At 45.3% G+C, this 18,090-nt stretch overlaps 1 protein-coding gene across 1 annotated transcript; it reads left to right on the forward strand.

The window, feature by feature from the left end:
• Positions 1 to 16,635, forward strand: ptc (protein patched). Its single transcript, XM_017087896.4, has 6 exons — positions 1 to 897; positions 10,719 to 11,272; positions 12,132 to 14,061; positions 14,189 to 14,396; positions 14,461 to 14,732; positions 14,931 to 16,635. The coding sequence occupies exons 1-6, from the start codon at positions 769 to 771 to the stop codon at positions 15,699 to 15,701; spliced, it is 3,864 nt and encodes a 1,287-aa protein (XP_016943385.3). The 5' UTR covers positions 1 to 768; the 3' UTR covers positions 15,702 to 16,635.
• Positions 16,636 to 18,090: the final 1,455 nt, after the last annotated feature.

The following is an 18,090-nucleotide window of genomic DNA, read 5'->3' on the forward strand; positions in this document are numbered from 1 at the left end:
ATACATCTCTCAGACTGCGTGCGATCCTCGAACGAAACGGTTGTGAGTGCGGAGTGCGGCGACTTGTAATTTTTGTATTTTCGACTACTGGCACTCTCTGTGTGTGGTATACCAACTAGATAAATAGCACAGAACTCGTGGAAAAGCCAAGATATTGTATCTCACGGATGCGAGGCGAAGTTCATGGATTAAATGCCAGGCAACAACAAAAGCCAGCCATCCAGTGTTTAAGTGTGTGTGCGTCGCAGAGTGTAAAGTAAAGTAAAGGTAAAAGAGCGGAGGGCGAGAGAGAAAACCGAAAACGTGAGGCGTCCGTCAGTCGCTTTTCCATGTGTAATTGATGTGTGAAAATTCTGTCAAATTCCCCCAACAAAAAGTGTCCAAGATAAAACCCAAAAACCGCGTTTGAATCGTCGGAAAAAAACCCAGCAGAAGCGAAGCCAGCAATCACAACAAAACCAAACAACACAAAGAGAGCTCAGATACACAGCGTGCGAGAGCGAGAGAGAGCGAGCGGAGAGAGCGTCTCTTCTTCACAAAAAATAAAGTAAAAAATTCAGACTGCAGTGCAAAATGCAGCCAAACAAAATACGAGATCCCAATAACAATTAACCGAACCGAAAGTCCACGAACAATCCGCACACTGCCTCCCAAGTCTCAGTTCCCGGACGCAGACAAACGGCAGGTACTGCAGAAAGAACCGATTCCCGATCCCCAGCACACTCCCCACTCGAGTCCGTCCGGAATCCGGCTATAAACATAACCATAATGGACCGCGACAGCCTCCCACGCGTTCCGGACACACACGGCGATGTGGTCGATGAGAAATTATTCTCGGATCTTTACATACGCACCAGCTGGGTGGACGCCCAAGTGGCGCTCGATCAGATAGATAAGGTGAGTGCCACACTACAGTGGAAGCCCCACAAAACGAACCGAGTCTGAGTAAAGCGGAACTTCATTTCTATAGTATTCTAATGTCATATTCAGGAATTACTGTTGTAGGCGTATTTAAAAACATTAAAGATCCTTATTTTTCCCAATATTCTGAGTAGATATTTTAAAAAATGTTCATATACCAACAGAAATATTATCTGAATGCATAGGTTTTAAAGAGTATTTAAGATTTGGTAACCGTCTTTAACTTTCAGTCTGCAGAAACTATGTTAAAAGATATTTTTTACGATACAGAGTATTTGGTATGTTGACTTGAGTAGTTCCTCAATTCAAGTTCTATAAACTGAAGCTGTTGAAGTTCGACTGTAAGGCCGAAGCGCAGCGGTTTTTGTTTAATGCGGCCATTAAGTCGCCGGGACAGATTTCAATAAATTTTATTGCCAATATCTCTCGCAATAATTTTCGCATTTTTTCGTCGTCGACGTCTTCTTTGGCAGTCGTTTCGATTTCATTTCATGTCGTTTCGTTTTCTTTTGCCCGATTCTCCGGTTAATAGAGTTGTCCGATGGTGTTTGCCAGGCGCAGGCAGCCTATTAATTACAGTGATTAGCTAAAGTCTATGCCCAGTATGTGGCCAATCGGCTTATATGCTAATTTTGTCATTTCATTCTTTAAATCGAAAAAGCGTGGAGGATTTACCTCCAAATATAGGCATTTGTTTATTGAAAATATGTCTTTTAAGATATTTCACTTAATCATACCAATTTTGGTAGATATTGTAGTTTCACCCTTCATAAAAGATACATTTTAATGTGATACCCGTATTGCTAGATATTTTCCTCTGTGCACTGCCATCAATCCACAGCTATTTTCGCTGGGCCCAGATGGGTAGACACACAGCAGGACTCTCGTACTCGTACAAATACTCGATACCGCGATCGAGACCCGCCGATCCGATTCGGTCCCAGACGGACATATCCACAGACAACTTCATTACTTTGGCGCTACTGTGCGGAGTTGGCCCGACCGCAAACAGAAACAATAACAACTGCAACTGCAACTGCAGCGAGCGCCAAAAACAGCAAGGCAGAAATCGCCAGAAAGACTGGGCAAAAAGGCGGCAGCAGCAGGAGATCCAGTAGTGGAAAGCAGCCGAAAAGGCAAAAGGCAAAAGCTTTAGCAGCCGCAGCAGAAAATAATAAACAACGCCAGCAACAACTCGCCCAGAGTGCTGTTGGTGTTGGTTCGTATCTGTGTGTGGGTCCGTCCAACATGGGTGGGCGCCGAGGTCTCCGCGAGAGTCAATTCGTACGTGCTGCCGGTCTGGACTGCCACTGCCTCCTCTGCCATCCCCAAGACCCCCTTTGAAAGCCCCAACATTTCTCAGATGCTCTTTGATACGAGCTGTAGGGCGGCCTTTTCTTCACAGATTGATTAGAAGCATGCGTGACGTAATGCGCAATCTACATAATTTCAAAACAATTTGTTCATTGACTGAACAGTTTGGCTTTGGCATGGAGATACTTCAACTATTCAATATTTTAAAAACTAAGTTCATTCACAAGACTTGATATTTTAGTTAATAATAGTTTATAGCAAAACTGCCTGCCTCAATATTATGAAAGAAACAATGAAAGATACTTTGACTATTCATTTAATAGCTGAACATAATGTCTGCAAAATCAATAGAAATTAGTTCTACCATATATACCCAAAATATTGCCGGCAGAGTATCCGAATGTCGTATCTCTACGGTTTTCTAACTCAAAAAGAACAGTAAGCAATCATTATACCCCTTGTCGTTGCCGAAAGCATTTCTGTTTGCTGTTGTTATTGCCACCGATGCAAATGAAGCAGGCAGAGATCGTTTTTCGGGTTTGGTTCGGGCCATCGAATGCGGGTGGCCCAAAAAGCGGAAAAAAATCGAAGCAGGGGAAAAATTTCACTGACGCACGCGTTTTGTTTTTGTTGCCTGTGCATAGCAGTGACTTCCAAACTGTTTGCCACGGCACTGAAAGGCAAACAAAAATCTAAGAATATTATTAAAATTAAGTGTTAGATCGGTTTTAAAACATAATGTCATACATTAGCGGACTATTAAAGAAATTGTAACATCTAAAGCTTTCTATCTTGCTGCTACACCAAGTATTCTTGCCATAAAAGTATTATAAATATGCCCCTAAGTGATTACCGGGTATAGCATATCTTCAAAAAACTCTATTTTTCTGTGTGGACCACCGCCTCAAGTTTTCTCGTTGGTTCTCTGATGCTTTTTACAGCTTGATGTCTTCATCATTGTTGCAGCTTCAGATGCAGTTTCTTGGCGACCGCGTGGCGTGTCTTGCTCTGTTGTTGTTCCCCTTTTCCCCACTTTTTTCCCTCCGAGTTGGTTTTCCTCTTGTTTTTGCCCTCCCCGTGTGTGTGTGTGCATCTCAATTATTTCTCGTAAAGTCTCTCGGGGCTCTGTTGTAACGTGCTTTCGACTGTGCCCCATCCTGAACTCCTCTGGAAAGTTGTGGCAAACGATCGATCGTGATGGCGCCGACATCGTCAGCGTCTTTTGTGGTCGTCGTCGTCGTCATCATCATCGTCGATGGCGATTTATTTTAATGACTCAATGTAACGAAATATATTAAGACATTAAAATCGTCTAACGAAGCTGGCGAGGGATCGCAGTGCGTTAACTTCTCTTTTTTTGGCGACTATGCTAATTACCCAGTGCGATTATTATTATTACCTTTGTTTATTTACTTCTCTGGAAAAAAATTCATTTTTTCTGTTGCTGGGAGGTCTCCGTTGTCTTCGAGAGGATGACGTTTTCATTCATGATATGAATGCCAAATGAAGCTGAGAATTATTTACTCAACGAAGATGATCTTCTAAAGGGTACAGCGAATATATGATGAGGTTTCATTCGAACTTCAGTCGAACTTCATAATGTTATCTATTATCAGTCTAAAAAATAAGTGGCGACCAACGTGTGTTAGAAGGTGAACTTCGATTCCGTACTCTTCGGATTTAATTTGAAAATATTTACTATAATCACTTTGTTTATTTATTTAAAATATAAATATTTGGACCTAAACATATGTTAACCCAATAGTGCCAGATAGATTATAATAACGTATCTCTGGGAATTTATGGACTTTGTTTACGGAATTCCTCCATAAATCAAATGCATTTACAAAGAAAACACTTTCTTCTATTTTTACTGGCAGAGATGTGTTTGCATGTGTGCACCACAAATCATCCAATGTTTGTATCTTATAGTTTTGACTTAGAGTATCTGATAGCTGCATTTAGCTTTCCGCCCGACCTGTCCATCGATATTTATTTATTATTTACCCTAAGTCCGGCGACTGAAAATCACTCAAGCTGAAATCTCATTTATGGCAATGCCGCACTATCGATGCAGGGCATGTACTCGCGCCGACGCTCGTTGTATCTATAAGATACATATGAATTCATGAATGAAATCGCTTGTCCCTCCTCCCCCCCCCCCCCCCCCCCCCTCTGCCTACCATCCCCCACTATCTTTTCCCCGTTTGTCGTGCCAATTGTAAGGCAAACACACTGAAACGCACACACTTTGCACAGGAAGTTGAGCAACATTGGCGGCATTTTGAAGAAGTCTTCGGTGCCAGTGGGCAATAAATTTGTTTAGTCATGCCGGGAGATGTCCGGCGATCCCATGTCCGTTTCGCTTTTTTCACAACTGCTCACGAAAAGCAAACACAAACACATATATTTGTGGCATCCACACAGACAAGGGGCAAACATTTATCAAATTGACATGGCAAAAACCAAGAGGAAAACATCTTCAAAAAACAAAGACCAGTAGCACATTGGCACAAACTTTGAAATTGACAATAAGCGGGAGCATCTTAATTATTGGAGTAAAAAAGAAAAATGCAGCAAGGGATTAAGATATTGGATAAACAATTAATTAATTGTGAAACATTTTGTTCTTCAAAAACATTCCATATTTTTCGGTCACAATAAAAAGTTATCTTACTGCTATGAAAATAGAAATATACTTGCTCTATAACTAAGGTAAACAATATATTTGTAATATAGGATAGGCATTCCTTATCTCTTAGGTTGTGAGGCAATTTAACAAATATGTCGTCTCTGAAAATCAAGTTTTTTAGGACACCAGCGCTCTTCTTCCCTTTGTAAGTCAACACAGTTGGGAACCTAAATATTTAATCAAGACCCCAACCTGCGCCAGATAACATTGCCTATTGACTTTCAGACCGTAAGTCAAATATTATAATTTTCAGATCGTTATCTGTTTGATAAGATCTCGAGCGCGGTAGGTGTAAGGCAAATAAATCATTGTCACACTCGCGACCAATATTTGTTATTCGATATTTTCGAGTGGCGGGGGGAGTTCAGATAGCAATAGCCCCTCGCAAAATACTGTTCTGGGATATACAATTAAATACTTATGAAATATTTACGAACACGAAATACCAAAAAAACAAAAATGAGGACGGAAAGGAAAGATCAAAGGCATTGGACCGAAAGCAAGGGCGGGGGTGAGTCTGGATCTCAAGTGGAGAGTGGAGAGTAATCCTTGAGCAAACTCCCCCGAGGAGTGACAAAGATAGGGAGCGGAGAGATACCTGCATAAATTGCTATTCCCTTTCAGAAGGGTAGCATAGATCCATCGATGGGTTTCGCTTCCCAGAAGGCCGCATAACAATGTCGATGAAGATATCTCACGCCTACAGGCGTTTCCGGCTTAGGGTTACGTGGAGGGAATGAGACCTCGTCGGAGATAGAGAGGAAGTGCCTAACAAGTTAACTGTAATTTGACATGCTGGGCGTGTTGAAAGCAAAACAAGATAAGGTGTGTACGCCTAGAAATGGTCCACTTCTGGGAAATGCCATTTCTTGTACAAGGATGTTTCAAATACGCCTTGAGGAATTTAAAAAGCACTTAAGATCATATTAAGAAACAACAGTCTGCACTTTTTCCTTCAAAAAAGAAAATAACTTTAAAGAACTAACTTGTGTGTCGTAAGATATATATGATATTATATGATATGATACCATATATTTGAACATTTAATCGGATTCCAAGGGTCGCTCTACCCCATTCATAAACAACGCTGCAGCCTCGCTTTACATAATCCTTTGACCCATTATCCGGGGCCTGAACTCGTTCCCCCCGACCGAACCCAATGGCCCACATAACTCCCACACGGTGATCCCACAATTGACAGCTTCATCTGCCGGGGCCTCACACACTCGACGCACCAACGTGGCCGACTTGACTTGATCTGCCATCTGCAGCTGGCGCGGGGAACTGGAACTCACAAATAAGAAAAACAAAAAACTCACAAAAAGTGAGGGAAAAAATGAAAATAAACCGAGAAAAAACACGAAATGCTGTTGTACAGACGGCCACAGCTTGGGCTTCATTAGGGACGGGACGGCAACGACTTTGGCCGAGAGACGAGCCGCACATAAAACTGTTATTGTCTTCATCAGTCTGAGGTCTCGGCGAAGCAAGACATAACAACGGCCGACAGAGAGAGAGAAGAAAATCAGGAGAATTATGAAGACATTAACTCGACCACACAGCACGCGGCCCGTACCTATACCTACATATACCCGTACCCGAACCCAGGCCCAAGCCCATGCCCATGCACAGGCCCGAAAACCCGAAACCCCAGAGAGGGGCTTACTTACGATCAAGACCTAGAGCCAGACCAGAAACAAAAAAGGTATTCTGCGGAGACACAGTGACAGAGAGCGAATACCGGAAAGAAACATTCAAGCAATAATCACGGAATTCACTGAAAAAGCAGTTAACGGACAGACGGACAAGACTCCGCTGAACGGACGCGGCTCGAACTCAAACTCGAGCTCGAAACGATCCGATACGATACGATACCAAACGAAAACGATCGGGAGTGGAATGGAATGGAGTGCGTGTGTACCTGTGAATGCCGGCGGTCAGGTAGGCTGCGTTTTCGATTTTCAGACGAAATAATAAAGAAATTAAAATTGTTACGGCCTCTGCAGATCGCAGGGCAGGTGAACTTTGCTTTACTTCAGTTCAAATCGAAGTGATTACAAAACTTTCCTGACAGACTGCCGAAGGAGAGGGGGTACATAATCAGGGAGCTATGCCGGTGGTCCTCTGCTTTTTGCACCTGGCGCTTCTGGAGTTAACTGTAAACCGTCTGCCTGGCCGCTCACCTGAGCCGCTCTGTGACCTTCAAACCTTTTTTAACGATCTTTTTACGGGCATGCAAATATATCTTTTTTTTCGGGCTCGGTGCAAAAAGTAAAGAGCATAAAATGGTAATATAAAAGCGGCAGACGGTTTGCTAGTCACGTTTTGGGGGCGCCATAAATTGGCGGCACCGAGAATTTGCATTCAACGGTTTCACATTCGGTTGGGCCCCATTTTTAATTGCCTCGAAATCAATTTACTTTCTGCAGCCAACCACCTCAGCCAAGCAAATGTGTGTGGTCCTCAGTGGCGGCAAATGGTCGGGTAAATTTGTTCAGAGCGATATAACGAAGAACTCCGTATCCCTGCTAAAAATAAACATAAATCGCCCAGTGGTAACGCAGTATATCCATTTCCTTAGCTATTTGACAGCCTCCGCAGCTGTGTGAATGGCATGTGAAAATAAAAACACAGTTCCATTTAAATGCCAGGCGCGCGAGATGGGAAAAATAAAAAAACATGGGTAAAAACCATAAGATATACGCCAGATCGGATGTGGCAATCCGCGAGATTTCGTATTCAAAAACGTTATCAAGTGGCATATAACTTTTATGGTAGCTACAAGTTTTATGGCACACGCTTACGTGAGAAACATGGGAAAGCTGTGGCACTCACACACAAAGCCCACCGGATCAGAGATCCCATATCCCAATCCCATATATAGAGCAGTAATCCCTTGATCTGCCATCGAAAGATCTCAAAAGATTCCCCGCAATGATTCACGCGCTCGCTCACGTCGATCCATAAATTTGGCTCCCAATGGAATCGCCTGTCCATATGCATAATTCTATAGATGCCCTATTCATATACGATGTATCTGGGTGGTCTGCCATATTGAATTTCATTTTATGCTAAAAATGTTTTTTTTGTGGTTTTGCATTCGATTTTTATTGCGGCATAACTGGGTGCGCTCATACTTTATGGCCCAACGCACCATATACGAGCTGGGGCTCAAGTGGTTTTCAGATTTCCAAATGGCATGGAAAAGTTTTTTTTTTCATATTTAGAGTGGTTCCCGAAGCGGGCCGTGTAATTAAGTAGTCAAGCGCTGTGGGGGGCCCCCAGGAAATTCGATTTTTGTTTTTTGCCCCGCCAGTTGATGTGTCGGATCTTTTGATTGATTGATGCGTGATGCGAAGATTTCGAGACTGTTTACAGAAGAGAACAGAGAACTCTAAACAAACGATTTTTTGTCTTATTTTGAAGAAAGCTTTGACGTTAAAGATGGTTTTTAGCAGGAAATGTGGGTATTTCTTTTTTAAAACTTAGGGTTTTTAATATTTGTTTTATATAAAAGTGCCTATTTATTATTTTTGTCCAAAAAAAAAAAAAAAATAACAAAAAAAAAATTTTTTTTTTCAAATTTGAGAAATATAATTTTTAAACTTATCTGTTAGAATATTTCTCTGTGTATCTCTGATACATTTTTACCGAAATCTCCGATCTACCTGCACCTGCTGTTCCCAACTGTTGTCGTCTTTTTCGGCCACCGTCTTGCATCTCACTCGATCCCATTCGTCAGGGGACCGGGGTTCGGAGCTTGTCTTCATTTATCCGTTTCTGGGCAGCGGATTAAGGAGGCTGGAGGTTCCTCCAGTTGGCTGTGTGTGCGCATTTCTAATGAAGCTGTCGCAACAGCAGCAACAAAAGCAAGTACAAAGAACCAAAGTAACATTTTCATTTGAAAATGCAGCATAGGAAACCCCGGGCAGGATCATAAATCAATGCGTGACATTTCCTCACAGCGAACCAGAGCAGCGGGGGTGGGCAAAAACGGAGGAAAAACATGAGGAGGAAAAATGCAGGGAAAAAGAGGCACGCAAGGCAAAAACAGCATAAGATTGATGATATGTCACACAGCTCGAGCAGCTCGAGGTTTGGGAGGCTCCGAAAGAGACGGCCTGAGCGGAGCGAGAGAGACGGCTGCTGCTGACAAGCGTTGATGGCTCAATTTTGAGCCGCACAGTTTGCGAGCCACTGGAATGCCGGCCCAATCTAGATTAAGCTTATTTTTAGGCCCTGCCGCCCCAAGGGGCCAATGCAAAGGCAGAGGCAGAGGCAACAATGTTTGTGGCAAGAGATTCCTAGAATTTTGTGCATCTTTTGTTTGCGCACCTTGGACGGGGATGGGGCAAAGTGATGGAAGAATTCCACGAACAGGTCGCCGCGGGCAGTCTCAAAGTGGATGTGCCGCCAACGACTTAATTAATGGCGACAAAGTTGAGCGCGCCGCGTTTGATGTTCCATTTTCCCCGCATTTCCATTGCGGAAATGCAGCGAACTGGGCTGCATAAACAAGCAGCAGGAAGTGCAGGGATCGGAAGGGATCCTATCCTCTAGATATATGTGTGTACCCCCGATCCTAAGCAAACAAAGACATTAAGCGGCGGATTATTTACGAGTGACTCCCGCTCTATCTTAACGGTAGTCGTAAAACGCTCTGAAGACCAAACAATAAAGCCATTTCGGGGTGCTTAGCTTTTTTCTCCACTTTTTCGTTGGCCACATCCACAACCTGACTTGGCCCGGGAAAAATCTGTGAAAAGCGATAAAAGGCGGGCGCAGCGCAGAGACGCCAGAACGGGGAGCCCGACTTCGAGAAGATTCGAGTTTGGGTCTGTGTGGAATGCGTTATTTGGATGCCTTGGTTCCCGACTTTGCTGGGTGCGCCACAGTTGCTGCACAGTGGGACCGAAGGGTTTTTTGAAACCACCAGTTAAGTGTAATAAATTCTATACAAATGTAAGAAACTAAGAAACTTTTTTCTAATTTTTTAAGTTCTTAAAGTTTTGAGTCGAATCCAAATATTATAAATCCAGTTTCAGTTTATTTAGTATACTATATTTTTAACCTCGTTCCTTAGAAGTTGGTCCCACTGTTTCTCTGATTGTTGGACTAAAACTTCGATTGAGACGTTAGCGTTAGCGCGAGCCTCATTATTATTTTTTTCATGGTTCTTTTTTTGTTTTGGGAAAGGGGCTCAATTTCCGTGCAGCGCTGCAGCAGCTGGGGAATGGAGAAAAAGCACGAAACTCGAGGTTGTTGGTCAGGAAGGAGCGGAGTGGAGTCGAGTTCGAGCCAGGCCCAAAGCCTGAGCAGCGATCGATCCAATTGCCCAAGCAGGCGATTATAGGTTCGCCTTTTTTCGGCCCGCCAATGACGACAGCGGTGCCTTGTGTTGTTTTTGTGGTTCCATGGTTCTGGATCTGGGATCGGGGCTTTGGGTGGGGTCCCGAAGCAGGGACGTAGCAATGGGGGGGGGGGTATTAAATTCCTAAGAAACCGAGCATTTTGTTGATTTATAAAAAACATCTTTGAACAAATTCAAATGAGCATATTATATGTTTGATATAGTAATATCTAAATATCCGCCCTTTAAAAACTCCACACCAAGCCCATGTGCGGATGGGTTGGCGGTCTGGCTTCATTGGGAGCCGCACATATAAATTATATGGCCACACGCTGCTTCGTTATAATTTTAATGCGTTATTTATGGCAGCGGAGACAGTGGGGCAATCTAAAAAAAGCCAAATACTAAATGTCAAATTGCGTGTTCCGTTGCATTTTGCAGGGCAAGGCGCGTGGCAGCCGCACGGCGATCTATCTGCGATCAGTATTCCAGTCCCACCTCGAAACACTCGGCAGCTCCGTGCAGAAGCATGCGGGCAAGGTGCTGTTCGTGGCGATCCTGGTGCTGAGCACCTTCTGCGTCGGCCTGAAGAGCGCCCAGATCCACTCCAAGGTGCACCAGCTGTGGATCCAGGAGGGCGGCCGGCTGGAGGCGGAGATGGCCTACACGCAGAAGACGATCGGCGAGGACGAGGCGGCCACGCACCAGCTGCTCATCCAGACGACCCACGACCCGAACGCCTCGGTCCTGCACCCGCAGGCGCTGCTCGCCCACCTGGAGGTCCTGGTCAAGGCCACCGCCGTCAAGGTGCACCTCTACGACACCGAGTGGGGGCTGCGCGACATGTGCAACATGCCGAGCACGCCCTCCTTCGAGGGCATCTACTACATCGAGCAGATCCTGCGCCACCTCATCCCGTGCTCGATCATCACGCCGCTGGACTGCTTCTGGGAGGGGAGCCAGCTCTTGGGACCGGAGTCGGCAGTCGTCATACCGTAAGTGCCCAACCATCATACCTACCTAACTGCCATAACCACTTCGTCGTTAACCTTCGGGTTTTGAACTCACGTTTTCTCGATTAACTTTTTCCTATTCTAGTTTTTAGTGCTGAATGTCTTAGTTTATGTACATCTTACCTCTTTTTTGAAAATTGATTGGCTGCACTTAACCAAAGGCTAGCCTTAATATATCCCGTAGATGTTAACTACACTTAGAGTACCTTAGTTAAAAAATCATTCTGTTTTAAAATGTACCTTTTTCCAAATTGCTTGATGTTGAACTTAACCTAAGGTTAGCCTTATCATATCTCGTAGATATTAACTACACTTAGAGTACCTTAGTTTGTCATATTCTATTTAAAAATGTATCTTCTAATTTATATCATACTTTGTTTAACAATCCCATCTTAAATTGTGCTCTTCAAAAGTTAATTTAATATTACCTCATACCCGTTTCCATTTAGCAACTTAACCTTAGGTTAGTTTAACCATATCTCATTTATATAAAAACCTATTCTGTGAACCTAAATTGTACTCTAAAAAGTAGCTTAGTTTGTTAGTATCTGCTTGGAAACTTATCTTCTGAATTATATCTTATTTTCTTTGAAAATCTTATCTGGAAATTTTAATCTGCAGAAGGCCATTTAATATGAGGTTTTAATCTTCTGTTTATTTTTGCTTTCTTTGAATTTTAGTTTGAATATTCTAACCCTCCTTATATTCTATCTTTTTCACATTACCTTTATTATTATTATAATTATGTAGATTTTTTCTTTTAAATGTGATCATTGTCAATCTGATGATCTTACTTTAATCCACATCACTGATCCATAATGCTTCCCTTTCCCCCTTGCAGAGGCCTCAACCAGCGCCTCCTGTGGACCACCCTGAACCCCGCCTCGGTGATGCAGTACATGAAGCAGAAGATGTCCGAGGAGAAGATCAGCTTCGACTTCGAGACCGTGGAGCAGTACATGAAGCGGGCGGCCATTGGCAGTGGCTACATGGAGAAGCCCTGCCTGAACCCGCTGAACCCCAGCTGCCCGGACACGGCGCCAAACAAGAACAGCAGCCAGCCGCCGGACGTGGGAGCCATCCTGTCCGGCGGATGCTACGGCTACGCCGCGAAGCACATGCACTGGCCGGAGGAGCTGATCGTGGGCGGGGCGAAGAGGAACCGCAGCGGGCACCTGAGGAAGGCCCGGGCCCTGCAGTCGGTGGTGCAGCTGATGACCGAGAAGGAGATGTTCGACCAGTGGCAGGACAACTACAAGGTGCACCACCTCGGCTGGACGCAGGAAAAGGCCGCCGAGGTGCTCAACGCCTGGCAGCGCAACTTCTCCAGGGAGGTGGAGCAACTGCTCCGCAAGCAGTCGAGGATCGCCACCAACTACGACATCTATGTGTTTAGCTCGGCGGCTCTGGACGACATCCTGGCCAAGTTCTCGCATCCCAGTGCCCTTTCGATTGTGATTGGAGTGGCTGTCACCGTTCTGTACGCCTTCTGCACCCTCCTCCGCTGGCGGGATCCCGTCCGCGGGCAGAGCAGTGTGGGCGTGGCTGGAGTACTGCTCATGTGCTTCAGCACCGCCGCTGGCCTGGGTTTGTCCGCCCTTCTGGGCATCGTTTTCAACGCCGCCAGCACCCAGGTGGTTCCGTTTTTGGCCCTGGGACTGGGTGTGGACCACATCTTCATGCTGACGGCTGCCTACGCGGAGAGCAACCGGCGGGAGCAGACCAAGCTGATCCTGAAGAAGGTGGGCCCGAGCATCCTGTTCAGTGCCTGCAGCACGGCGGGATCCTTCTTTGCGGCTGCCTTTATCCCTGTTCCAGCTCTGAAGGTGTTCTGCCTGCAGGCCGCCATCGTAATGTGCTCCAATTTGGCAGCTGCTCTGCTGGTCTTCCCGGCCATGATTTCGCTGGATCTGCGCAGGCGCACCGCCGGCAGGGCGGACATCTTCTGCTGCTGCTTTCCGGTGTGGAAGGAACACTCCAAGGTTGCTCATCCGGTGCTGCCGCTGAACAACAACAATAGCGGGCGAGGGGCCAGGCATCCAAAGGGCTGCAACAACAACAGGGTGCCGCTGCCTGCCCAGAATCCTCTGCTGGAACAGAGGGCGGTCAGTCCCGGCAGCGGCCACTCCCTGGCATCTTTTTCGCTGGCCAGCTTCGCCTTCGAGCATTACACACCCTTCCTCATGCGCAGCTGGGTGAAGTTCCTGACCGTGGTGGGCTTTCTGGCGGCCCTCATCTGCAGCCTGTACGCCTCGACGCGCCTGCAGGATGGCCTGGACATCATCGACCTGGTGCCCAAGGACAGCAACGAGCACAAGTTCCTGGATGCCCAGACGCGGCTCTTCGGATTCTACAGCATGTACGCGGTCACCCAGGGGAACTTCGAGTACCCCACCCAGCAGCAGCTGCTGAGGGACTACCACGACTCCTTTGTCCGGGTGCCACATGTGATCAAGAACGACAACGGCGGACTGCCCGACTTCTGGCTGCTGCTCTTCAGCGAGTGGTTGAGCAACCTGCAGAAGATCTTCGACGAGGAGATCCGCGACGGACGGCTCACCAAGGAGTGCTGGTTCCCCAACGCCAGCAGCGACGCCATCCTGGCCTACAAACTGATCGTGCAGACTGGCCATGTGGACAATCCGGTGGACAAGGACCTGGTGCTGACCAACCGGCTGGTCAACAGCGATGGCATCATCAACCAGAAGGCCTTCTACAACTACCTGTCGGCATGGGCCACCAACGACGTCTTCGCCTTCGGAGCCTCTCAGGTGGGTCCCCTTAAAGATCTATGTAAACTTTAAGTAATTCTAAATGTTGTGTAACACTTAGGCTTTAAATTTCTTACGTAAAATCGATTCTTAACTAACGATATTTCTGGCTATTTGATTTTTACAGGGCAAACTGTATCCGGAACCGCGCCAGTATTTTCACCAACCCCACGAGTACGAGCTTAAGATCCCCAAGAGTCTGCCGCTGGTCTACGCTCAGATGCCCTTTTACCTGCACGGGTTGACGGACACCTCGCAGATCAAGACCCTGATAGGTCATATTCGCGACCTGAGCGTTAAGTTCGAGGGCTTTGGCCTCCCCAACTATCCATCGGGTGAGTCTTTAAATGGTTTCAACTAATGGCCCCAATTAACCCGTATTTCCTTACTTATCACCAGGCATTCCATTCATCTTCTGGGAGCAGTACATGACCCTGCGCTCTTCTCTGGCCATGATCATGGCCTGCGTCCTGCTGGCCGCCCTGGTGTTGGTCTCCCTGCTCCTGCTCTCCGTTTGGGCAGCTGTCCTGGTGATCCTCAGTGTCCTGGCCTCGCTGGCCCAGATCTTTGGGGCCATGACCCTGCTGGGCATCAAACTGTCGGCCATTCCAGCAGTCATACTCATCCTCAGCGTGGGCATGATGCTCTGCTCCAATGTGCTGATATCACTGGTGAGTGCGGTTCTTGAACTAACCCGAAATCTTAAAAAACCTAGTTCCATTCAAGGTGTCTAAAAGTATTCAAAAATATATTTTAAACTCAGAACTGCAATGTTCACTGCATACTTTTAGACACCTAAACATCATGTAAAAGTGATTGTGTGGCACTCCCATTCCAACATCATACTAACCCATCATTTCTATTTCCAGGGCTTCATGACATCCGTGGGCAATCGACAGCGCCGCGTGCAGCTGGGCATGCAGATGGCCCTGGGACCTCTTGTCCACGGAATGCTGACCTCCGGAGTGGCTGTGTTCATGCTCTCCACCTCGCCCTTCGAGTTCGTGATCAGGCACTTCTGCTGGCTCCTGCTGGTGGTGCTCTGCGTGGGCGCCTGCAACAGCCTGGTGGTCTTCCCCATCCTCCTGAGCATGCTGGGACCGGAGGCGGAGCTGGTGCCGCTGGAGCACCCTGACAGGATATCCACGCCCTCGCCGCAGCCCGTGCGCAGCAGCAAGAGATCGGGCAAATCGTACGTGGTGCAGGGATCACGATCCTCGCGCGGCAGCTGCCAGAAGTCACACCACCATCACCACAAGGACGTGAATGACCCGTCCCTGACCACGATCACCGAGGAGCCGCAGTCCTGGAAGTCCAGTAACTCGTCCATCCAGATGCCCAACGACTGGAGCTACCAGCCGCGGGAATCACGACCCGCCTCCTACGCGGCCCCGCCCCCCGCGTACCACAAGGCCGCCGCCCAGCAGCAGCACCAGCACCAGGGGCCTCCCACCACGCCACCGCCCCCTTTTCCGGCGACGTATCCGCCGGAGCTGCAGAGCATCGTGGTGCAGCCGGAGGTGACGGTGGAGACGACGCACTCGGACAGCAACACCACCAAGGTGACGGCCACGGCCAACATCAAGGTGGAGCTGGTGACGCCCGGCCGGGCGGTGCGCAGCTATAACTTTACGAGTTAGCACTAGCACTAGTTCCTGTAGCCATAAGTCCGTATCTGTAGGATGTAGCCTAAGCCGTAACCCTACTTGTATCTGTATAATCCATTTGTCCAGCGGGTCTGTTGAGGACCTCACTTTCTTGGGTGGTAACTTAATGTTCTGACAGTAGAAATCACTTTGGAAGCCTAAATTCACATAATACTAATTTCTTAAGATATTATAATATTTCTATTTAACATTTTGAATCTTATTCTAAAGAAGAAACTAGATTAGAGGAACATATTTGCAAAACACCAAGTTAAAGAAAGAATTTTAAAAAACCCACTTTATTAAATTGAAGACCATCCAAGAAAAGTGAAAAGCCCAGCAGACCTGGGTGTATGTATATGTGTATGCATGTTAGTTAATCTCCCGGAGTCCGGTATTTGTAGAGCTGCCTTCCCCGCCCCGCCCCTTCCCTTCAAGAACGTCCAACTCCTCCGAACCACGCCCCACCGCCCCCTCTGCCTAGCAGCTTGTATGTATGTATCCTAGCACCTAAGGAATACTTAAACTTAGAGATATTTATTGTAACACACGCCACACTCAAAACACACACTCTGTACTTACATATATGATTCAAAGCGAGATTCACCCACACAAACACACAAACTAGTAATTTGTAGCTCGTAATTTAGTTTAAATATGTACATAAAACACAAGGACTTGAACCAAAATAGTATCGCTTAAACGGAAACGAAAGAAACGAAAAAATAAATTACTATTACTTAATCAAACACAAGAGAAATCCCCTAAAAAAGGTACTTACAACCAAAATAAAACGAGAGTATAAAAAATGGAAATCGAAGCGAGGAACGATTGTAAACGCGGCATTTATCCATGTACATTTGTTGCACAAAGACTGACTGTCTTTTTTAAATAAAAATATATATTATACAGTTTTTTAAAAGCGAAATTCTTGCGTTTTTCTTTCCAAAATGTATAGGCTACGGAAATTGGTTTCATTTATGTAAACGAAATACTTACCATTTGTGTCTGGACACAAATGTTCTTTTTGCATAAACAGCTTAAGAAATTACAAGTCGAGTTTTGATGATCCAATTTTGATCACCGTATTTAAAAAATTAAATATTTTACGGTGGCGCATATCCCATTAACAATGTTGATAGGAAAATTGTAAACTTATTGATAGTGCTCGAGAACTATAATCGGAGCCGAAGCCGACGTTTAATACCCTGGCAAATTGTGTGAATAAAAAGGTAAAAAAGGTAAAATATCTAAAAATAACATCAAATTGGTGCATATTTCACCTTCACTGCGTTATAAACTTTTGACCCAAATTGTAACAACAACCTGGGGTACACGCCATTTTTTTCAAAAATGTTGCACGGTATGAATTAAATGCGTTAAACCGCACCGTACGAGAGAGCAAAGGAGTGGAGGCGCCTAGGTGAACCAGTTCATAAGCAGCACAATGCTTGCACTTTCACAAGAACAGGACCCAAAAAGGTATTTTTGTCATAATTAGTCGTTAGATAGACCCTGCAGGAGATGAAGTAGTTTACATACAAAATTTGCACTTGACCTGCTGGTCTCCTAAATCCTCAAAATGGCTCAAAATTTCGGTTTACCTTCTAAATAACATCATAAAGGGAATTTGAAATCAAATTTAAGGAAAAACAGTGAAAAGGCTGATTGGATGTAGGACCGTATGCAAAAACTCATGCAACAATTCCATAAAAACCATATTTGAGCCAAAATGAACAACTGAACAAAGAAAACAAAGCTGAGCAGGTGAACAAAAAAGACCAAGAGAGAAAAACTGAGCCAGTGGCCACACACGTTAAGGCAACTATCTCATTTGAAGTGTGATTTAATTATTGAATTTATAATAGCGGAGCCCAACAAGCAATCGGTCCTGTATCTTCCAAATCGATCGGAATCTACTAAAAGAATTCGCTAGGAATGTTTTTGACTAACGTCGGTATCCAAACTATTCAAATAGAAGGTATTATTTGCGCTTATTTGTTTAAAAATTGTTGCGACCTTCTCTTCCCTTCCTTCTTCTAATTTGTATATTATCCATGCTCGTTCTTCTCTCTTTCTACACTTTTATAAAGCTTAAAAATTCAATATTTTTGAATCAAAGCGCCGTCTGTTCTTCCTCTTCATGAAATGTTAAGATGCATCTTAACATTTCTGAAAAATTTTAAAATATGGCTTGTGTCCAGACTAAGTTCGAATGGTCTGGCAGCACGGAGACTTTTAATTTGCTAGTGGCAACGCTGTAGAATTTAATTCAAGAAATTTAAATTCCGAGAATTTTAAAATTTGGTTTCAGTCTTTACTTATTTTAGTAGTATCTACTTATAACCGTTTCTATGTAGGTAGAAAGTAATGTAATTTCGTT

This window comes from Drosophila suzukii, chromosome 2R (assembly GCF_043229965.1).
Source record: "Drosophila suzukii chromosome 2R, CBGP_Dsuzu_IsoJpt1.0, whole genome shotgun sequence".
Classification (NCBI taxonomy): Eukaryota; Metazoa; Arthropoda; class Insecta; order Diptera; family Drosophilidae; genus Drosophila; species Drosophila suzukii.

Bases quoted from the DNA above. Each gene is read 5' to 3' on its own strand.
- ptc (XM_017087896.4), top strand. From the start codon at position 769: ATGGACCGCGACAGCCTCCCACGCGTTCCGGACACACACGGCGATGTG. The intron at 898-10,718 runs GTGAGTGCCACA...TGCATTTTGCAG, and splicing joins CGCTCGATCAGATAGATAAG to GGCAAGGCGCGTGGCAGCCG. The intron at 14,062-14,188 runs GTGGGTCCCCTT...TGATTTTTACAG, and splicing joins TCGCCTTCGGAGCCTCTCAG to GGCAAACTGTATCCGGAACC.